The sequence below is a fragment of the Rhopilema esculentum genome, chromosome 10 (assembly GCF_057945365.1).
Source record: "Rhopilema esculentum isolate cy_ngs chromosome 10, ASM5794536v1, whole genome shotgun sequence".
NCBI lineage: Eukaryota > Metazoa > Cnidaria > Scyphozoa > Rhizostomeae > Rhizostomatidae > Rhopilema > Rhopilema esculentum.
Genome location: NC_142824.1, coordinates 6,946,702 through 6,970,333, shown reverse-complemented (window position 1 = coordinate 6,970,333; position 23,632 = coordinate 6,946,702). Strand labels below are relative to the sequence as shown.

General features: G+C 34.1%; 2 protein-coding genes across 2 annotated transcripts; both read left to right on the top strand.

The window, feature by feature from the left end:
- The first annotated feature begins 580 nt into the window (after positions 1-580).
- On the top strand, positions 581-8,711 carry LOC135692946 (uncharacterized). Its single transcript, XM_065211310.2, has 8 exons — positions 581-1,056; positions 3,331-3,398; positions 4,262-4,370; positions 4,980-5,052; positions 5,542-5,650; positions 5,968-6,085; positions 7,010-7,093; positions 7,343-8,711. Exons 1-8 carry the CDS (start codon positions 970-972, stop codon positions 7,730-7,732), a joined length of 1,038 nt encoding a protein of 345 aa, XP_065067382.2. The 5' UTR covers positions 581-969; the 3' UTR covers positions 7,733-8,711.
- Positions 8,712-9,182: 471 nt separating this feature from the next.
- LOC135692933 (golgin subfamily A member 5) lies at positions 9,183-23,630 on the top strand. The gene is made up of 17 exons (XM_065211286.2): positions 9,183-9,305; positions 10,052-10,251; positions 12,790-13,047; positions 15,026-15,283; positions 15,654-15,873; positions 16,234-16,357; positions 16,560-16,656; positions 17,918-18,024; positions 18,482-18,646; positions 18,848-18,976; positions 19,376-19,438; positions 19,711-19,746; positions 20,059-20,208; positions 20,391-20,484; positions 20,900-20,990; positions 21,929-21,992; positions 22,606-23,630. The coding sequence occupies exons 2-17, from the start codon at positions 10,053-10,055 to the stop codon at positions 22,696-22,698; spliced, it is 2,148 nt and encodes a 715-aa protein (XP_065067358.2). The 5' UTR covers positions 9,183-9,305; position 10,052; the 3' UTR covers positions 22,699-23,630.
- Positions 23,631-23,632: the final 2 nt, after the last annotated feature.

Genomic DNA, 23,632 nt, shown 5'->3' with positions numbered 1-23,632 from the left:
TCCGGCGCCTCTTCAACTTTGGAAAATTATAACAGGACACATCAAAAGCATTTTTAGCATAATTTAAAAGCATAAGATTTACTCACCGTATAGCATTTTTTAGCACCATCTGCCTTTCTAGAAGCCCAGTTTATCTACATGAACCGTTTTTTGTCAGCTAAGTGAAATAAACCACCCTCTTCTAAGGTGGAATATAATTCACTTATTTCCTTACTTTAGCCTCTCTATAAACATTTTCTAAAGAAACTCCCAAAATATGAAGCTGTTTTCACGTAAATCCTTGATAAAATTTCTCGTAAATCAAAACTCCTCTCGAATAAGTACCCTGGCTCAAATAAAGGCCCAGTCTTGGAGTGAATTAGAATTAAGTGCCAAACCTTCGAATGAAATAGATGGACGTTTTAATGTAAACTGTAAGTATTAAAATCGTTAACATTTCGTTTTGTCCTTTATTATCTGGTTGATGATCAACGTTTACAGAATATTTTTTCAAAGAGATTACATGCCATTCTCAAATAAAAGTGTTTAAAGCTATAAGAAGAAGCAGAACTTGCGTTAACCACATCTCTCAGGTCAAATAGATCGATCATTTTATCTAACGAGAAGTCCCAGTCCAACATTTGAAAATTATGCACCAAAATTATACAACAGAAACATGAAAAGTGCGACAAGATCATTCATGCTACTTCTCGTGGTTTTTCAGCCTGTCTTTTAAACATTGTTTCTCTGATACTAAGCTAGACAGCCGGATCCAAAAAATGGGGACCTCATGTGCGGGTTTAAGCCGAATTACCCTGGGAGGGAAACATGAAGAGGGGCAGAAGATGGGGTATCTTGCCAGCCTCGTATCCAGCCTGCTGACAACAACCGCGAATTGCAAATCGAACAAACGTGCGTTTGCGCGAATCTTCCAGGAGAATTTCGAAAGAGATTCAAATCACAACGATCTCTGAAGTGTGATTGTTGAAAATGACAAGTTTTCTTGATAAAATCAAGAGGTTCTTTAAGCGTGAAAGAGACAACAGTGAGTGCTGCGATGGTACAGCGAAGCCTAGTGTAAGTGCTCTTATGTGATTCCTATATACATTTTAGGCCATCAATCACATTGTGCGGAACAAGAGAGGACATTGCTGAATTTTCTCCCCAGAATTCATTGTACACCGTTTTGTTCTGGGTATGATCCACTATGGAAAGTATGGCAAATGCACGCCCAATGTTTCTGGAGTTGCTGGGTGCACACTTAACAAATCAAAAGTCAAAAGTTAAAATGGGTGTTTCACGACAGTTAGGGCGTAGCAGTCATCGTTTAAAAACAACAAAGTATTATTATTCTTGATATATCTTGTATCCTTTATCAAGTGTGAATGTGTTTTTTGAATTATTTTTCATTCTTTTCTAATGCTATACTGGCAGGAAGGCAAGGGGGCACGGGGGCATTGCCTGCCCAACTAGAATATTTTGCCCCTTCCAAAAATATTGTGCCTGTCCAAAAATTTTAGAACAAAAAGGTGTTTATGTCAAGCAACTTAGAAAACGGTGTCTTCCTACATGACTATCATAAAAATTGGTCTCAATGAAGTCTGTGCATTCATGATGCAAACTAATATCGACTGTGCACCAGTCCACACAATTGAGTCAATCCAACTGCTGATATGATTCAGTCTGCGTTGAATCTTGTTTTTGGCACTGAGCAAGATAGATGCTTCAACGAAGACGCCAAGCTGCAAAGCGAGACCCAAACTTCCTTCATTTTGAAGGACAGTCTTTGATGCCACTGCAGTTTGAGTACTTTTTAAATTCTTGAGAGTCAAAATCTTGAAAACTTTCTTTCAAGTAGATGAAATGATAAGGCTTCATTGCACTTATCATTATAGCTTAGTTTTCTTTTAATTTTTGGATTTATTCTGTTTAATACGTAAAAGAAAACAAGACTTCTCTTCAGATGTTTATGTTTCTAATCATCAGTGTTATAAGAAAACTCTCCAAAAATTCATTACATTTGCAAAAATTCTCTATCCAGTGGAAGATAATAGATCTTTATTAAATTCTGTATCAATTGAAAGGTATCAAATTTTTGAAGGTTCTTCAATACTGTTACTTAAGTTCTTCAATACTGTTACAAAGCTCTTGCCTTACAATCAATGAGCTCCTTCACTTCACTCAATTGACAAGCCAACTTTAACTCTGCATTGCCCACCAGGGGTGTTACTAAAGGAGGGCAAAGTGAGACACACCCTTTTGCCAGCAAAAAGCACTTTATTCATCCGTAAAAAATTTTTGGCTTCGCCCCTGTTACCTGCCCATCTTTTCAGTGCTGGCTTCGTGCTTGATTCTATAGAGTTGGATGTACAAGCTCTATCTAAGATTCTGTACAAAAAGTTTATTCTGTACAAAAAATCTGCTTACTTGCGTACTGCAAGCCAAAGGAGTTTTTGTGTGATGTTTTTTGAATATTTTTCTCAGAAATTTTAGAATGTAGTTTGTGTTGGGTCTAACTGGAGAATTATTTTGATTTTTTACCTGGGTCATTATCAAATTCTTCTGAAGTGCTCCCACCATTGGCACCTTTGTTATTGACATGTTTCTTCTACAACTGGTGTTGAGGGGTACTGTGCCATTCAGTAATTTTATTGAAGCCAGTGGCATAGATAGGAAAATTCATAGTTCATTGTAAAAATTGCCCAAAGTGTAAGCAGACACTTACTTCACTCTTGCCAACTATTGAGGTTATCTGACAATGGCCTTGTATAGAACATCACACAATTTAGCCGAGAGAGATGTACCTTTATAAGTTTTCTGGGAACAAACTCCTCTGGTTTACAATTGCAAAAGAAAGCACAGGTCTTTACAGCTAGTTTATGACATGTTACAGGGCTTTTGTTGGCTGTTGTATCTTTCAGCATGAGCTTGCATGCATGTTCTTTGCAATTTTTTTAAGCAAATTTCTAACAAGATATACAAATTTTTTCATTTCACAAATTTTGTTATACAGAAAGCATTAGCAACTAGCCCAGTATATTTAAAAACCTTTCTGGGGTATAACTTATAACACACCTTGTTGAATTTTGGCTCTCTAAGTTGAATGCTTAATATACTATTCAGAATGTTGGGATCCTTTCTTATGTAAATACACTAAGCAACCCCATTGTAGCAGTATTGGTATGTAGTTTTTGTAAGTAGAATTTATTTGTTTTCTTTTTCATCATATCTAGCTACTTATTTCTTTCCACGAGGAATTTACTGAAAATTTCTCAGCAAAAAAGTAATCTTCAGTAAATTATAATGTACAGTTACCCAATTGAAATTTGATCAAAAAGTGTTTGATTGTAGAAAAGAGCAAGATATGTTACTACACCAGCCAATGTGAAATTCAGTCCAAAGCAAATTCTTCAAAAAAGGTAACTGTTAACCTAAATTGTGTTTCTTTGATTTATGTTTCAAAAAGTGTCTAGTACAACTAGTTTTATTTGTCTGTCTGATATTTAAATCGAGATTTCTGTTATTAAGAGCTTTATGTACCATGTTAACTGTAAGAAGTGTAGATTTACAGAATTATGTTAACAAATATTTTGATTCTTGCTGGATAATTCTACAGGGGAAGTTCTTGCATGTTCTTATACTTTTTTCTAGAAGATAAGCAAATGAAATCCCTCTATTAGACATACAGTTGTATGTCAGAGAAAAATATTTATTTATTGTACATCTTGTTAACTTTCACAACAGAAGTAGGATAACCTTGCGACCTTCCCTTCTAAGTTTTCCTGGCTTTAATGATGAATCAGACAGACTGTGTTTTGGATGCAATTTTTAAATTCTAGCTCAGTATATCACTTGGTTTTTAAAATAGAAGCATCTGAATTGCTCAGAATCGTCTCTAAATGTTCAAATATCTGCTACTTTTGTAATGTGTCATTGTTTTTTCAACTGATTGGCACAATAATAAAAATTGGAAAAGCCTGATATTACTCACCTTATTTTCTGATGCCATGTTGCATTTTGGAATATAAAGAATGCAAAACCAATCTACTGCAAGGTTTTTTCAATGAACCTTGCTTTGTTTGTCTTGTGAGTTATCAACAAACATGCTAGAATTTCAGGAAGATTCCATATTCGTTATCATAGTTGGTCTAGATGTTGCAAAAAATTTCTTAGTAGTTGGAAATACAAAAAAGATTTAGCTCCAATTTTGTTTTGAAGAAGTATTTATTAGCTTGTTAAATTCCCTGTGCTAATACTGAGCAATATTTGATTGATTTCATAGAGTGCAACGCAGTTTCTATGTCCTGGATGAGTTATTACAAGTGACTGAAGACAGAAATTATGAATTCAAAGCTGGTGGACTTATGTTGAAAAGTAACTCACTAAAAGAAGTTAGTTTAAATTTGATGATTGTTTTGACTGAAGTCTGCAAGTTTTGAAGTTCACGCTAAGGCGAGATGTATCAGCTCATTTCTCACCATACAGTGAGATACTTTAGAAGTCCCTTCCATATCTGTATCTGTGGAACGTTAGCCAATGCTTTGGGTTTAAGTAATTGCCAAGCTTGGTAGAAAAGTATCTGTTTCTAGTAGGAATGAAATCAAGTAAGGATTTCATTGTGTTAAATTTCATCATGAAATTATGAATTTTGAAATTCATAAATACCTTTCTCAAACTAAACTATTCTTTCTTGAGCACTGGCATTTATGGCTTTGTCAATTTTTATGGTTTTTGCATCCTTGAAAAAATTAGCCTATGTCATAGACGCCTGTTGGGTAGTTTAAATTGATAGACTCTGTACATTTTGGTATTTCTTTTGAAAGTAGACATAAGTCACGCCCTTACCTACGACTGAATCTAAACACTAGACCCCTAGCAGCGAGGCTGCTTAACATTTCAAAAATTACTACATAATTTATATCACGATTTCGTAAAGATTTCTTGAACGCATGGGCATCTTTCGGTGACACCTTCCAACGCATCTTCACCCTTTGTTTCAGTACGTACAAAAGTATGGAAGTGCTTTCCTCAATTCGGAAGGTGGTGTTCTTCTTGGAGGTGTCCGTGATGATGGTAATTGTTTTATTTTTATTTGGGTGGCAATTGTGGAACCTGGTGAAATTATTTCTGTTCTCTTTTTTATCTCGAAACCAAACTTTTTCTTTACAGTTGTTCATCATTTCGTAAAGAGGAATTGTTCACAAGAATTTGAAAATTTGTTTACAGGTTCAAATATCTTTGATGAATATACATTCAAATGTTTCTATTTAACTTGAATGAGATATTGAAGTTAGTGAAATGGTTTCTACCAAATATCTTGGTGAAGAAAGGGTACCGCTTTTTTGTCTCTTCATTATCATTATCGCATTTAAATATATACAATTTTGAATTCGTCTGTTCAGTGTTCAGATATTAGGATAAGGGATGATGAAAATTTCCTGCATTTGCCCGAAAACAATTTTAGATTGAGTGTTTGGAAAAATTCAGATCGCGAGGTTTAACCTTAACTGTAGCTGCTCTAAATAATTAAACACAACGTCTTTACCTTCCAACATTTCCTAGGCAGAGTCATTGGTGTTTTCTGCAGTCATTCAATTTCAACTATGGTTTACTATACTATTAAAGATGAATTTGCAAAATTTCGGCCTCCTGTGCAAGAAGATAAATACAGGTTTGTTTGTATGAATTCCTCCTCATCCATCCTATGTCTCCTAGCTTGTGGCTAGATAAACCTGGCTCTTCCTGGTTCGCATATAATGAGGAATTAGTATTTTTAGGATGCACTGGTTTAAAAACTATGTTCAATACTTTAAGAATATTAGTTTTTTCAAATCAATGTCGACATTTATCAAGAGACACTTAGTGAAGGGACATTTATCAAGAAAATTATTTGCTTTACCTGATTATGGAATGTTCTCTGTGCACTTGGTTTTCAAATATTGTTTCATTCTGACAGAGGAGTGAAATTACGTCATGTGTTTTTCCTAGGATCGTTTTTATGCCTGTTCATGATTACAGAGGTCGTGCTATTACTGCATGCAAAGTTATAGAGTTGCACATCTACAAAGGTGATAATGAGTTTCTCTATGAATCAGGAAATCATGAGGTATGTCGAAGTGCAATTTACTTTGCAAATTTGGTGACCACGAGCGATTGATTTCCAGCATCACATGTTTATTATTTTAAAACGTGACTGGTGCAGCAGCCACTGTAGAGCTTTGCAAAATAAGAAAAGAAGCTTTTGGCAAGCTCAATTAAGCCGCTTTAAGAGACCATAACTTACTAGGCCCGGTATCACATACAAATAGAAGAGTCGAATAAGTATAAAATATTGTATCTATCACTGAAAAATGTCTATTTTCCAAATTGTATTTTTTCTAAATGCTATACCACTCGAATCGAATCTATATGCTATACCATTCGTCTACACAAATGCATCGATCACAGGGAATCTATTTTAAATACCCATGCTTGCTACCAGTTTTATAGGAGCACGTATTGGAACCTTTTTATGTTTAAGCTGACACTTACTTAAATGTATGACTTGTCAGCCTTCCACAATCAGCTTGATTTGATTTGCTATTAACGAGGAAAACTGTTTTCAGATAGCTACTTTACCTTCCTCTGTGGTCGTAAATCATCATCGGAAGGGCGAGGCTTTTTCGTTTCATTTTCATTATCTGAATTTGTAAACCGAAGCGATGTTTAATTCTACCTACTGCTAGTTTGAAATGAAAAGTAAACACAGGTTTGCCTTGATATCATACACAATTTTTCTTCGATCGTTAATAGCTATACGTAAGTTCCTCTCCTTTTTTGGCCATGAAGCTATTATCATCGATAAGTTTTATGGCATTTTCTAAATCATTAGAAAATGCCATAAAACTTCACGTTCTAAAAATTTACTTCCTACTTTGCCATCGATCTGTTTTTAATGACAACAGTCCAGTGAGATATTATGTTGAAGCGCTTCACTTGTTCATTTCCAGAATAAGTCCACTTTAATCCATAATTTGGCGGTCACTTCCAGGTTTTCATAAGAAGAGATGGAGGCGTGCAGGGGCCATTGCGACCGTTGGCAATCAAAGACGTGCTGGAGCAGAAATATCAAAAGGTACCAAGTCTTTTAAACATTAACTTAAATGTAAAAGTCTGCGATAGAGTATATTTCATTGAGAATGCAAGACCATTTCAAGAACCTCCAGCAGCTTTCACTTTTCTCGTTGCATCTTGTATTTCAATAGAATTAAACAGAATTGTATTTCGAATATATCATAAAAAATTTCCAATGCTATGACCTTCACATACATCACTAATATTGCACTATACATCATGTTTATTGAACTTTATCCAAAAATTCTAGATTTTGACACAACGTCGTCTTACCACGTCTACCAAAGAGCAGTTGAACGTGCAAAAAGAGAATGCAAATCTTCCAGGAAACTCCTGTGATTCTGCAAAAGCGATTCCGAGATCTTCAGCAGACACACAGGAAGAAAACTACAAAGAAATTTCTTCAATCAAGCGCACTGTGACGAGTAAGCCAGTGGAGGACTCAGTATCTTCATCGTCTAAAACGTCTGATTCAGAACGTAGTAGAAAAGCGTCTGATCCAGAATGTAGTAGAAAAAGAAAGGTCCAGTTCGTTGACCTTACGCAAACTGACAGTGATGAAGATAAAAATAAACCAGTCAAAATCAACCGTACTTTTAAAAGGTTCTTTGATGATGTCAGAACTAGGTTTCGCCGATGAAATGTGAAGAATAGTGAATTCTTTCCATGTTTGTACCATTGAAACAATACTGGAAGCTCTGTATTATATTGCAATTTCTGTTGGAGTCATCTCCGTTTTGAATTATTTCATAGTACTTCGAATCTCTTTCCCATTTATCACGAATAGTTAGGCCTTATAAATCTTTTAAATGCTGATTTTCCTTTTGTAGTAAAATACTAATTCATACAATATATTTAAGACTTTCAATTTCATATTGAATTTCAATTAGACCTTGGATTCAACCTCCAAGTTTGACATTGAACAGAATGAAAATGACTAAGTGTTTGATGCATACGATAATGATTAATTTGATTTTGTCCTTCATCGTTACCAGCTACAATTTGGCTGAGGCCAGTTCGTAATCATTTAAGACAAATGGGTTTATATGTCATGTTTTCTGTCTCTTGTTGCATTGTCATTTTGCAATCTGCAGAAGGTCGTAAACTTTGCTTTATGTAGTTTATGTAAAAATAGCTTAATGCCTCAAGTAACTTTACCTAAATAAAATGCTTTGTTCGTTCTAATTTAGTTGGGAAAATTATCCAATATTGATCTGTATTTCTTAAATAAATGATTACAAAAGAGAGTTTATTTTATAAGTTTTCCTCATTCAAGTGTACAGAAAATCACCCTGAAAAAAGAAATCGGGTTTAGTAGAGTTGTTATTTTATATTCCAATTTTGTTTTAATTGTTTAAAATATTAATAATCTTTTCAAATTGTTTTGTTTGATTTCTTCCTGTGATTTTTCTTGACAGCTTCTATGTTTACCAATATCATGACTTTTGATTCAGTTGTTCTTCTTGAATTACTCTTACAGGGAATGAAACTACAATGATTCCTCTAATAAGTATTTCCCACTAAACTAAGTTGTGTAGATATATAAAGATGTTTCTCCCAAATATTGACTCCCTGATATGACATTTCATTTGATTAAATTTCGCAACGAAATTTTGTCAGACACAGTCTTCTCTTGAAGCAATCTGGGTCTAAGTATCAAAGAAAAAGCTTATAAGCTTAAGAGACACTTGTGAATAAATCAGCATTATAAGACCAAAAGACATAGAAAGAACAGAGTCGAAGTTTTTCGTTAAATACTCCACTAAATACTTTTCATGCGGAAAACTCTTTTACACAGCTGCACTCTTTAGGCAACCGAAATTTCTTGGTAACCTTTCCTGTTATTCTTGTAAAAAACAATCTCCAGAAGCAAACAATCTTTTTTGAATTTTTGGCATACCTGGAAATCTTGGTCAAAAACAATACCTTGCATAGCACTTATGAAAATTTTAGACGTTCCTTGTTTCGTGAAAAAAGATTAAGAATAGTTTTTCAAACTAGTATTGCATAAAAGTCGTTGAATATCCTAAAAATGTCAGAAAAATTCATAACAGCAAAATTTAGGTCGCATTTCAAGTTCTATTGTTTTGCATTTTCCCAGTCGTCGCGTTGGTGTGAAGCCAGTTTGATATTCAGATCGAGGCTGACACGTAAAAACAGAAGGCCTAAACTTAAATATCCACTTTACAAGAGACGCGAATTATCAACATAAGGTGAGTTTTATATCTATATTTAATCTTATCATATTGACAAATTACTATATTCTCGTGCGATAAGGCTATCACTTTGCAAAAGCGGTGTAACACGACATGACGTTCTATGTTTCTAAAACACAGATACCAAATGAGAAATTTTTAATGATAGGAATTTTCCCAGCTCAGCTAGTTATTATCATTTCCGATCACTTAGGAAGATTATTAAACTTAGAATCTATTTTTTCGAATCTCACTGCATGCTGTTCGATGTAACAATCGCAAATAGGAGAATCATTGACCAATTGGTAACAGCTAGGACAAGTATGAAGTCTAACTCCGGTATTTGCAGAGTTTATTTTTGATCCAGCTCCTAGTTCAATTGATCCGAGTGTAAGCATTCATATTCGCTACAAAATTTTCGATTGCAATGCTCTTTCCCTGAGTAAAACTGTCAGTTTGTAATGTTTCTAAAAATTTGTTGTGTTATGCTTGCGTTAAATGCAAAACTTGTAATTTTGTATATTAATATGTGGCTGTTGCTTTGCAACTTATTAGGAAGTATGATATCTTACAATCTAAGAGGCAATCTTTTTATTCTCATAAATAGTGTTCTCTTATACAAAAAAGGAACATTTCAAAACTCATATTAGCAACTTAAAACCATCCTTTTCTGGACACCAGAGCATATTTAAATCTCACTTTTTGACATCAAGCACCATAGCATTAGCTTAATAGTAATCTTTATGTTTTTTAAACTTTAAAAGGATGTCATGGTTTAGTGATCTTGCTAAAGGAGCAGAGGCATTACTGGAGAAAGTCGATCAACAAACAGCATCAGCCCTTCAAAAGGAACAAGAGAGAGCTATTCCATCTGTGCCAACAACAATAAGTTTGGAGAGCACAAAAGACGAAAATGCACACAGAGAGATTTCTTCACTTGGTACTGACTCTAAGTCTTTGCCAGGTATTCTGTTTAGAGGTTTTATCTCCAATAAATTTTGTTGAATATTATTACTTTTTTATGTATCTTTTTCTAGAAGGTGAATCATATTTATGCAGCTATCATTTTATTCTCTATTTATAGCTCTATTTATGGTAGTTTCATCTACAGGATGAAATTTAAAGTTTCATCGCGGGGTCGAACGCGAGCTATTGCCTCCCATTGGCAAAAAATGAGACTCCCCATATGTAAAGTTTCCTAAGTACCTATACATTCAGAGGATACCCCAATTAGCTGTCTTAAATTGAAAGTCTCACTAATTTTTGGTATTCTGTAAGTGTATTATACAAGCTTTTTTGAAAAATTTGAACACTGAGCATTTTCATTGACCAGATTTCAACAGACCAAATTGCATTGTCTTTGCAAGTTTTTGAACTTGACACCTTTTTATTCACATATAAGACCTTTCACTTTTTTGAGAGCATGGGTTTTAATATTCATGTAGCCCCGTGTTTTGCAAAGAGTGAATATTCACGTAGCTGGCTTCCTGCCTGTGTAGGCTGTGAGGGACAGCAAATAGTCACTGATACCAGGTTCAAGACTGCTGCACTGTATAGTAAAAGCCATATGTTTGCCACTTTGCAATTAGATACCTCTTCTTAGAAAGTTTGGCACACAAACAAAAGCTGAAACTATTGCATCTTAAAAACAGTGGAAAATTGATATAAGCACATTCTTAGAATGTTATTTGGCTACTGTATCTTGTTTTTTATCATTTATGCCATGAAATCAACTCAAATCTTATTTTAGGTAGGGGGCTACCACTAGAGAAAGTATTATCCGGTCTTTCCTTGTTGAAAATTGGTTCATTGGCATTATCTTATTTTTTTACAAAAGATATTGAAATTCTGACTGTTGCCTGCTTGTTCTGTGTGACATTATAGATCCACTCAGGCTTTTGTGGGAAAAATATGGCAGGTGTGCTAACCACTGCAAGCCTGAAAACATCCAGGCGTGTGGTGGCATTACATTATTTCGCAAAAATCTATGGTTATCATAATAGATCTAGGCAGAAATTGCCAACACGACAATGATGACACCAATAATTTTGATGAAATTTATTTCGCTGAACCCTTAGCATCACTACTAACAATTTAACAAAAGAATATGTTATTTCTAAAGACTTGAGCAAGTTTCTACACGTTTTTCATCAGCTTCGATAATATATCCTTAGCAGAGTCATTGGGAGCTTGGCGTTCATCTGGTTGTAATGACCATTTTTGCATGTGAATCCGTGCCCCGAGGGCCCTCCGTTATCAAGCATCACAGCTTTTTCATGTATCTGACTGGCCAGATACATAAAAGATTAACAGTTGAAATCTTGCACTTTTCAAAAATTAAAATTAAACCTCAGAAAGAGCTCTTGGATATTGTTTTTTATAGCAAAGCCTGAAGAGGGGGCTGTATATCGGTAGCAAAATCCGCAAATTTACTACTGTTTCTAGCATAATTGGCAAGTCTGCTACTTTTGCTAAATTAGCAATCGAAAATGAAAATCTTGTTAACAACACTTAATGTTCCTTAGAAAATTCGGAGATAAAAATGTCTGTTATAGTCTTCTTTGTTTGGATTTTTTCATTGAAATGCCATAAAGCCTTGGAAAGGTGTAAACTTTTGCACAAATCTCTTTTCAATTTTTTGCATCATATAAAGTGCATGTTTGCCAATGTCTGTTTTATTGATGAAAATAATTATTCCCCTGAGAAAAAGTGATAAATATACACCAGGGAAAAAGTAGGCCAAAATAACTACAGATGTAAATTTACAAAAACATTTGTCATATCGAGGAAAATCATGATGAAGAGACATATTTGGTTCGGTTCGTAATAATGAGAGTTTGTTATATACGGGATTCGTAAGAGAATCCCTTATATAAGGGATCCGAGGGAATTTGTAAGAGTTTTGGCAGAATCGAAGAAGCCAAACATATTTTTGCTATGCCGGAAAATTAGTTATAGCCGGGTTTCATATTATCAGGATTCCACTGTAGATAAGTCCTATGATTATTTCAAAATTTTCTATTTAATTTGCAATTCGCAATCCTGACAAGGCGTTAAGCCTTTTTTGTGGCATGAAGTAATAGTACCAAGGAAAGATTTACATTTAAACCCATCTCAAAAACCAACAAAACCAATCATTGATAGAGAATTTCGGTCTCAGAATAAAAGAAGGCGTGTGCCATTTTGCACTCCTCAAAAGCAGTAGGCGTGTGCCAGGGCATGCGCATGCTATCGCACACCTTTCCAACGAAAGCCTGCCACTCCAGGGAATGTCTCATTTGATTTAGGAATGTCTCCACAAATGTCCAAGAAAGCGGACTTTAATTGTGATTGCTTGCCTATTTATAGCTATGTAACTAGTCAGTTTTATTTCCATTGATTCCCTTCAAGAGTTGTTCCTATAATCTTTCTGAGAAGATTTTGAGTGTTTACCATCATGGATATGTATATTGTAATAGCAAATTGTGCACAGTTTGGATCAATAATAATTTATTTGTTTTAGAAGCAACAAAAAGCACTTCCTTCAGTACTAAGAGTGTAGCACGGTCTTCAAGTGCTTCTAATGTTAAAAAGAAAACAGATGAACAGTTATTTGAATTCTTGAATAGTGGTCAAGGCTTAGCCAGTGGAAGTGACAAGAAGATGCCCCCTCTGACATCAACACCAATAAAACCCAAACTTCAGTATAGTCAAAAACAGCCTATGGAACAAGAGAAGCCAACAATGCCAAGCACTAAAGTACCAGAGGTTACAAAGTCAGGTGTGTTTGTATTCTTAAGATTCACTATAGTTATTAGAAACTTTTGTTTAACTATGCTTTCTTGAGTGTCATTACAGGCTTTTATCATTCCTTTCCGTGTCATTTTTTGCATTAAAAAATACCACATTGTGATATTTGGTATCACATTTATGTAGGGTGCTAAAGATAAATACCCTTGGACTGATTCCTTGAAGCAATATGAAACTTCCCTCCTTTACAGGCTTAATTAAAGAGCAAAATAAAACTTAAGTAAATTTTAAAACAATTTTAAAATATTGAACTTTCCTATCAATTGGTTGCTTTTGTTTTTTGTTGTTGCTCTTTTTGTTGTGTTTTGTTTCAAGATCTTAATTATGATAAATCCAATTAAATATGTACCTTGTGTGTGGTACTTCATCCAGAATAATGATAATATATTTAGCAAATAAATTTAGTACCAGAATGAAAAAATAGTAGTTTGATGGTTAAAAACACAAAAGACAACAAGTGCTTTTTACAATCAAACTATTATATTTTCATTCTAGTACTAAATTTATTTGCTAACTATATTATCATTATTCTTAATTATGATCTATTTCATAGAACCTTACCTTATTTTCAAGCATATAAAATATTGTGCAATCAAAATATATCTTTGGTGCTTGAAACATTGTGACACCATCTGCTTGCTCTTCTTAAAAATTTTCACTTTTTTGTTTGGATGAAACTTGTCACACAACCTTAAGTCACCTTTATTCGAAAAGTGTATCAGCATTACCTTGACGTTTCAGATTTAAATACTTAAACTTTACTTTGGACAAAATTGTTACCAGGCGTTTTAGAAACTTAAAGGACACATTTTTTTTTAATTATAGTATTGTATTCTTATTGCGTAGTTAGTAGAGAGAACCCTGGGGAAGATAAGTTATTAGGCTAACCAGGTTTATCCTCTGTAAATAAAGTTTATCGATCTATCTATCTATCTATCTATCTATCTATCTATCTATCTATCTATCTATCTATCTATCTATCTATCTATCTATCTATCTATCTATCTATCTATCTATCTATCTATCTATCTATCTATCTATCTATCTATCTATCTATCTATCTATCTATCTATCTATCTATCTATCTATCTATCTATCTATCTATCTATCTATCTATCTATCTATCTATCTATCTATCTATCTATCTATCTATCTATCTATCTATCTATCTATCTATCTATCTATCTATCTATCTATCTATCTATCTATCTATCTATCTATCTATCTATCTATCTATCTATCTATCTATCTATCTATCTATCTATCTATCTATCTATCTATCTATCTATCTATCTATCTATCTATCTATCTATCTATCTATCTATCTATCTATCTATGTATCTATCTATCTATCTATCTATCTATCTATCTATCTATCTATCTATCTATCTATCTATCTATCTATCTATCTATCTATCTATCTATCTATCTATCTATCTATCTATCTATCTATCTATCTATCTATCTATCTATCTATCTATCTATCTATCTATCTATCTATCTATCTATCTATCTATCTATCTATCTATCTATCTATCTATCTATCTATCTATTCATTCATTGAGTTTGCATTCAATTAAAATGTCTCACAACAAATTTTCATGAATATTTAGATGACAGGGGGAGGGAGTTATAGAAATCTTGCCGGTCTTCTTATCTGAAATCAACTTTCAATAACTTTTTTATCAAACATTATATTTTCAAAAACCAAGATCTATAGAATTACCTTTCAATATGAGCAGCCAGTCCAGAAATCTCTTGGGCGCAGAGTTGGTTGAAAATTTTGGCACACCATCTAAACACACATCAGAATATGTGTCCCTTACTAATCTTTCTGAATAATATCAATAAGTTCAGTCTGCAGATATGCATTCCAATGCACTTATGGGTGCCTAGTTGAAACAAATTTTACTTAGCGGTTTTTGATAATTTCTTCTAAACTCTTCAAGATGATATTGCAACAGAGCTACCAAAGACTTCTGAAAGGACGGAAAAAAAGGATATGGATACTGTTGCCAAGAAGTCCGAAGATAGTGCCAGTGCAATTGGAGAAGTGGCCAATGTTCACCCAATAAAAAGTGATGGGGAAGGCAGACACGACAGAGTGTCAAATCTCCAGCTTGAAAACAGGCTTCTGAAAGGAGAAATTGCATCACTGAATGAAGAATTGGCAAATGCACTGAAGAGAGTGAAAATTTCTGAGGAAGGTACATGCTATTCTCAGTTACAATGAATTCCTCATATCAATGCCAATGTAATGTTTGTTACATTGTTTCGGTCCTTAAATGCCTGGTTTGCTTTTCAACTATGTTAATCAGGTTTTACTACGCCAAAACGCAATACTTATGTAGCCTTGCAATTTGAAGGTGTTTGTCTGGGGGTGATTTTTGGCAAGGTGAGTTGATGTTTAGAGGGCTTACATTTAGGGGCTGCCTGTTTTAGAAAACACGATACTTTTGCCTAACAATCCGTTAAAAAGGTTGGCAGAAACATTGTAAACAATTGCATTGAAAGAATGGTGAAAAAATTATGTGAAATATGCTTTGCAAAGATTGATTTTCAGAGCACTAATACTAGGTGTGGCCCATTTGGAAGCAAAACTTGAGCATGCACAGAATCAAATGTTACAACAAGATCGCATTGTACGTGGAACTGAAGAGAAAGAAAAAGATCTGAATGAAGCGCTGAAGGCCAAAGATTCTCAGCTGGCTGTTTTAAGAGTTCGAATGCAAGAAGCTGACGAGGAACTTGCATCTAAAAGGGAGCTGGTTATGAAATTAACTACAGAGAACCAGAGGCAAGATAATAAAGTCGTTTCCCCCATTGTGTTGCTACCCTGTGTAAAGGGAATTTGTTTCCTGAGTTACCAATTTGTGAGAAGTTGGGCCAGTAATGGTCTAATATGAAGTTTCAACATGGCCGTTCCTACAAAAAGTTTTAGATAAGATAGCTAGCAGTTTAATGTCTATTGGTCCTCTTACACCTAATGGGTTTTTATATGCAAATACAAATTTTGATATAAGTTTCTAATTGGAAATAAAAGTTTATCTGTCTAAACGCAAAATAATTTATTTGGTCCATTTTCGTTTCCTTCAAAAATTCACTTATGATTTAACGCTGTGATGTTTTCATGTTGATGATATTTTTAATCTTCCAGGATCCTAAAAGATCATACTGATTCCACTGGGCTGCAAAGTGTGGCATTAGACTCTTTTAAAGACAAACTCGAAGAAAAAGAAAAGGAATACCAACAAGTTCAAACAGATTTTAATAAAGCACAGGTAATTGCCAGTATATGAAAGATTGTCGTCAGATTTTTTATGAGTAGTCAAAAGATGGTTATTGGGTAAAAACTTGCCAAGGAGAACATACAAAAAAGTCCTTGGAGTATAAAAATACCATCTTTGCCTATCACGTTATCAATCTAACCCCATTGTTGACCTTATAAAACTTTAATACCAGTTTATCATTTCATTGTTTTAGAGTGAAATTATGGAGCTTCGAGAAAAGTTACAAAAGGAACAACTACAAATGGCAGAGTCTGTGAAGTCACTACAGCTTAAACTTTCGGAAGAAAAGGGTAAGAAATGTTTTTTCAAACCCTTCAAGTTTTCTATGTTTGAGCGATTCGATTGCAATTTGAATATATATCATGAGATTTTTAATGAAAGGAATAAATTCAAATTTAATATTCAACCAACCAGATAATTTGTTTACTATTTTAAAAAATTACCACAAAGAATCTTCTCGCTGATTTGATTGCAAGTAGTCCTAAGTATCGATAAAGATGTGGTTAAAACAACTAAGTTCCTTCCTAATTAGTTTTTGAATTTATTCAGGATGTGTCGAACAACCTGCTAACTAATTTCTATCTCGTAGCAAACTTCAAGGTCACGAATGTCTTTTTGTAGTAAAATTTAAGCTTGGTTTCCACTATGGGTTAACGTGAGATAATTCTGAGCTAAATTGAAAATTAACTCATGGTCTAAATTCAAGTTAACTTGAGATAGTGTGAAATAGCGTGAGATAACGCGAGCTATCTCAAAATTAACCCGTGTACCGATTCGGTTTCCACTTGAGATAGAATTAAGTATAGAAAATTCAGAAATCACATTTTATTTGAGTCTTGCAGCTATGGCGGGCGTGTTACAAGAACAACTTATTTTACTTCTGCTTTTGAGAATACTTAGAGGGAAAATATTTTTTGCTAGAAGTGCCGTTCGCGATCTGCGCCAAGGTTTTCGGTACGGAGAGTCTACCAAAAAAAGATATGCATTTGGTGAATACGACCACTTGCAACAGGATCTTAGAAATGAGAAAATGTTTCTCTTATTTCACAAATGTTTCAATTATCTCAAATTAACTCACGTTAACGCATAGTGGAAACCAAGCTTAATAAGCCATCTTTTTCTTGTCATTATTCATCATTGTTCCCCAATCTTTCTGTTTCGTTTGTAATGCTAAGCATCTTCAGATCGTCTGTTTTGAGCCCCGATCAAACGCATCAAAAATTTCACTCAACATGTACAAAACAAATGTTTTTTTTTTTTTTTTTTTATCAACTTAAAACAAATGTTTGGCGAAATGGCTGATGCGTTCGGCCTCCCATGTTAGGTAACCCAACATTTGCGAACCGATGTTGAATAAAGTTTGATCACGGTCAAAAACAGATTTGATTTTCAATGTTCGATGAAATGCTAGATGCGTTTGACCATCCAGTTACAAATATCAACAAGCTTTTAAAGTTGCTGGGAGTAAATGATGGATGCGTTTTCCCGGGGCTTTGCACGTTTTGCCACTGCAGACAATTCCCTATTACTAGTAAAAAAATTTTGAACTAGGAAGAATAAAAGACCTTGATCAGAATCTACGAAGCTCCAAAGATGCTGCAGATTCTGCCCAAAGGGATTTAAAGGAGTACAAAGACAAAGCAACTAGGATTTTACAGGTTTTCAATTTTCCTCGCTTCATATCTAATGATTATCATAAATGCAGTTTCAGCGGAAAGTAGGCGTGACTGTAATGGCCAGAAAATGTACTGTTGTTGTTGCTTCTTATATCCAACAGGCTATACTCATTTTATTCTTCGACTTTCCTAGACTGATAATGTATTTTCATTGTGCTTTGATAGGAATCTGTTTGTTATGCTGTTTTTAGGAGAACGATTAATAGTTTTGTTGGCATTTGTTGTTTCTGCCATGACTTCAAGGGTACTCCACCCATTATCACATTTATCTACCGACTAGATTGCTGAAACACAAGCTGAACGTTTATGGTAATTACTGTTTACCAGTCTGTTATAAAGTACTCGATGTGATACAGGCAGAACTTAACAGTTATATTACTTTGTTATATGCTACTTGCGTGATATTGGGTATTATTTAATGATGCGATGCTACTTTCAGGCCAAAGAGAAGCTGATAAATTCTTTAAAGCAAGGCGCTGCTGGTTCAGATGCTCCGCAAATTGTGTTTACCGAGCTCGAGGAAATACGGCAGGAGCGAGATTTCCTCCGGGAGGAATTGCAGCAATCAAAATACAAACTAGAGCAGATGAAAGTCGAGTTATATGTATGCTCAGTTAATTTTTTGCTTTCTCTTTGGATTTTTCGATGCTTAAAGGTTTTAGGTGGGTAAGAACAGTTATAGTGTAGTTTTAAGTCGCGTACTTTGATGCCTTTCAACATGCTTTGCGACGAATTGTTGCTTGTTTTTTTATATAAAACATAACGTCGTATATTAAGCCAACTAAATCTTTGAAATGGTACACAGGAGGTTGAGCAGCAGAGTCAGTCCGAGGCAGAAGAACAGCAGCAACAAGTTGATAGCCTTGAAAAATCGTTAATCGAAGAGAGAGAAAAGCGACAGCACTTTGAGGAAGAGCTTTCTAAATCAAAACAGGTATGGCTGATAAAGTATTTTTCTAGCTTCGCAAAAAGACCTTTTGATGCATTTCAAAGGATTTCTCCATGTCTTGTTTTCCAATATGATAAACATCTGGTAAATGGTTTTAAAATGAGTAGATGTCGTACAACTTCCTTTTTGTTTGTCTCTAAAATAAGCTTTTTAGAATTGACGTTGGGATACTGCCTGCTTTTCATAGAGAACCAGAAATGTTTGGTAATGCTGAAAATTGCTTTATTTTGAATTCATTTTTGCTAGTTTGCATTACCCTTTCTTCTAATTTGTTTATATTCAATACAGTGCTTTGTTTTAAAGCTAAAAAATTAGATGCGTTTTTTGGTTTCATTTTAACGCATTAAATATATCAATCGTAGTAACAGCAAAACGTCTTTCTAGGAAGTGATATTGTCCAAAGAAGATCTTCACCGGCAGATGACAAGATCCTCTACTGCCCTTGAGGTTGGTTAAATTTTCTTTTACTTGAAATCACAAACAGTTCTAGTCTTATAAGTTAAAACACTACTTTGATAGTTCAGAATGCAACAATTTGTTTGTAAAATTCCAAATCATAGAAATTTTCTTTGCAAGCTGTGAGTGTGTTTATTAAAAGCGTCACTGCAACTTTTAGCAAGCAAAGTTTTTCAACAGTGTTTATAACCTTAGGAGAAAGTTTATTGAAATAAAGACATTGCTGATGCGCTTGATAATCCTTGAAGTTTCCTTGTTTCTAGGAAAGAGATGCGGAAATTAAGCGTTTGAACCACCAGGTACGAATTCGATTCTATCAATGTACTTCTTGCAGATTTTATTTTGTCAAATGTTTGATTTCTAACTGAGTAAGCTTCCTCTTTAAGCGAAGTACATTGAACGTCGTGTCAACAGATATAGGAACCTTGTTGCACACTGTTTTTAGATATAGTAACCTTGACTTGATGCTTTTAGACACAACCTACCAGGACTATTTTATTGCCACCTAGGCTAATCTTGTATGTTCAAATGTTTTATCACATGTTAAAAGACGCTTTTCTCTTTCACCTTACATTCCAAGTGTAAAGATCTAGCTTCTTGCTTCTTCTCAGATCAGTCTGAAAACGAGCATGAGTCCATCACAAGAGGAATTAGAGAACAGAGTGCACGCAATTACAGATAACCTGATACAAAAACAAACATTGATCGAAAGGCTGAGTACAGAAAAAAATTCACTGTCCTTGCAACTGGAACGCTTAGAGGTTAGTTGAAACCACAGTATGCATTGAATTGCCTCGAAATTGTCAAGAAACAGTTTAAGTTGGAAACTAATCCATTTCGAAGTCTAATTTACTGTTTTACCTTATAATATTCAATCGTCAGTTGATTAATTTTCAGTTTTTATTCATTTTTATGAAAAAAATGAGTTCGCATTTTTCTGCAGCAACAATATCGGGATGTTCAGCAACATTTAACAAAATCAAATGCACATTTAAGACACAATCATTCGCATTTTGACGTAGAAGATGGTGATGAAGGTTTGTGCACCTTGATTTTTTTCAACTTTTGAAAATTTAAAGATTATTTTATCTTCAAAGAAACTCCCAGTCTTGGCAGGGTTTTCATTTTTCCACATTTTTCCATAATCGAAACAGTTCCAGTCGATGGTTCTGCTTGACTCCTTGGCTTAATGACTGTCAAAATGATTGTCAAAAATTATTAGCTGGGGGGAGGGGGGTTACATTCAAGCCACTGTTATCAACCAGGAAGGGCATGCCACAATTTTGATGTGATTAATCATCACGAGGATTTAAAGAATGTATTACTTACAGAAATCCCAATTGATTGTGTTGATATCTATCAAAATTCATAGTGTCCGGCGCCACCTTTGATTTGTGTTGATCGTGTTTTACAGTTAGCTGTATTTCTTATGATTGCATCACCTCTCTTTAGTGCATGCAAGCAGTCTTGCATCGATAATGCCTTCCGGTGTAACGCAATCACGTCGGTGGAAAAATACCGTTAATGTGATCGATAAATTCAGGTTTGTTCTTAGTACTCTTATTTCCCTCTTGTTTTCAATAATCTTCTATGCTTGTTTAATCTCACGTTCCAAATCACGCTGCCTTAATATGACAGAAATATGTTTAAAGAAAGACAGGTATTAGTGTATGTTTTAGCATTCATAAAGCTGTTTGAAAAGACTTGCATTTATGTAAGCTTTAAAGAAGATTGTTTATGTAATATTATGTAAAACAAAAATCTTAAATTAGTGAAATCGGAAATAGCAAGCTATTTTATCCTTGTAGAAAATCGATGCAATTAGCTTTTCATTTTTTTAGATGGTACGCCATTGTTTTGAGTCTTGTTTTGGAAGAGAAGGGGAAGGGGGGGGGGTAAAGAATTGATGCTATCTAAAATGGTTCTGTTAAACCTTTTAATCAAACTGAATATTAAAACATATTTATTTAAAAGTTATAGAGAAGTAGAATTCAGTTATGTTCTTTCTGAAAACTTCAATTTTATATATCAAAATGAGATGACGAAAGCAGGCACTTTTGCTAGCATATCTAAGTAATCGGCTCAATTTTGTTTCTTTCTGCAAAGTTGTCAGTTTTTACGCTGAGTTGATTTTAATAAATAAGTTTAGGATTCAGAAAAAAGACATAGTTGGATGATTCATACGTTTTCAGCTTCTGTGATTACATTTGTCACTCAGTTGCTAAAATTCCTCAGCTTTTGTCATTTTCAAAACAACTGATTGATATCAAGTTTGAAGCTCGATGCTGGCGAGGCAAAACTAGCGTGTTTGCTAGTTGCATCGCAAAAAATAATTTATTTTTATCACCAGCACATCAGTAACATTATCTTGGTTTTCTCGATATTGTCTTAATATTGACAATGAAATATTGTCTGATATATAAATATTGATAATATTGTTTTGATGTCAAAGCTTATAACTGTTTTCTATTGTCTTTACAGTATACGACTCGGAGTATTCCTAAAACGATATCCGATAGCTCGGCTCTTTGTCCTTGTTTATATGGTGAGTCTGGATGTATCTTATTTTGAAAATTCTTCCCTCAGCCCACCGAATATCCATGTAGCAGTAGCATCTTTATGGTGTTGTATCTACCTTCATGCATATCTGCAACATTAGTATGTTTTTAACGATGACTTAGTTCCTCCTTTTGTAAACATGTCACTGTTTAGACTTTTGATGATCAGGTTTTTCACTTCAGACTATGTTGAAAATTCCGCTTAAAACCTTTTTTTTAGAATTTTTTGCCTTAGAAACGACCCTTTACTTTTCTGACCCTTAGCAAACAGGAAGAGAGAGTCTAAGTACCAATAGATAAATGGGATTGTTTGAGCACATTCTAACTAAACCCTTTAATTTAGGGCTACAGTTTATCCATTCAATACGGCTCTCTTTATTACTGTTGACTTCAATGATCATAAAGAATCTTTCTCTTAAATTTATGAAATTCTAAATAGGGTCGCTTTGTTGAGTGTTCAATGATAGTTTTTGTTCTCCAGAGTATAACTTGAATTTGGATTTAAAATTAATGAATATTGAGGGTTTTTTGCTAGAAAATGCTAATAATTTTGCTAAATTGCTAACTTTAATATAATTTTAAGTCACATTTTTCTTTCAGTTTTTATTGCATCTATGGGTGACAATCGTGCTGTTAACTTATCAACCGGAGATTCATAGTAAGAACTCAAAGCTCCCTGATCACCACAGCTAACAACCGTATACAACCCAGCGCCATATTAAATTCAATCAATGAATCCACCGAATTTTGAAATTTCTTGTCATATCAGATAACATTGACTGTTGATCATGACGAAACAAGGTATTAGAAACTAGCCGAACATAGAAACAAAAAGTCATCAATAATGTCACCAAACCACGGACCTCAAAACTGTTAATGATACTGGTCACTTTTAATGTAAAATTCAACCGAAATACAAAGCTCAAAGTTCGTGTTCATAGCCGCCACCTGTTATATTTTTGAAAATAGTATAATTCATAATACATAGCAAATAGCTTTGGCACTTTATTTATTAAGAGCTCATGACCTATACTTCAACAACAAGTTATCGTCAGTAATCACAGTTTTGATAAAACCCCTTCGCACAGCATCTGAATTTCGTAATCAAACACAGTATAGTATAATTCAATATGGCATATTACTGTAGATAGCAAGTTCTGAAGATTTTGGTTTGTTGATAAGATGATTAAGCTTATTTTATTTAATATCACTACATATTTCTAACGCAGTATAAAGATTTATTGAAAATGATTTGTTGTGATTTATCTGAACTCAAAGCTATTTAGAAATTTATATCAAAACTTGACCATGCACTTGTTCTGAACCTTGGTTGCAAAATGTATTGAAGGAAGACAGTTTGATTGAGGCATTGACTTCTTAGTACTTTCTATACGAGCTCAGACGCCATAGTATCTTCTTATTGAAAACCAATATCGTCTATAACTTTCTTTATAATATCAAATTGAATAGTGATAAATTACCTTTAAAAGTAGTTTTCTGCAATACAGGAAGGAATTACGCGTGTGTAATACAAACTGTTAATATCGATACTAAGTATTGTTGCAAGTATAGAGAATTGCTGCTTAAATAGGAATAACCGGTGCAATAAACAGACCAATTATATACA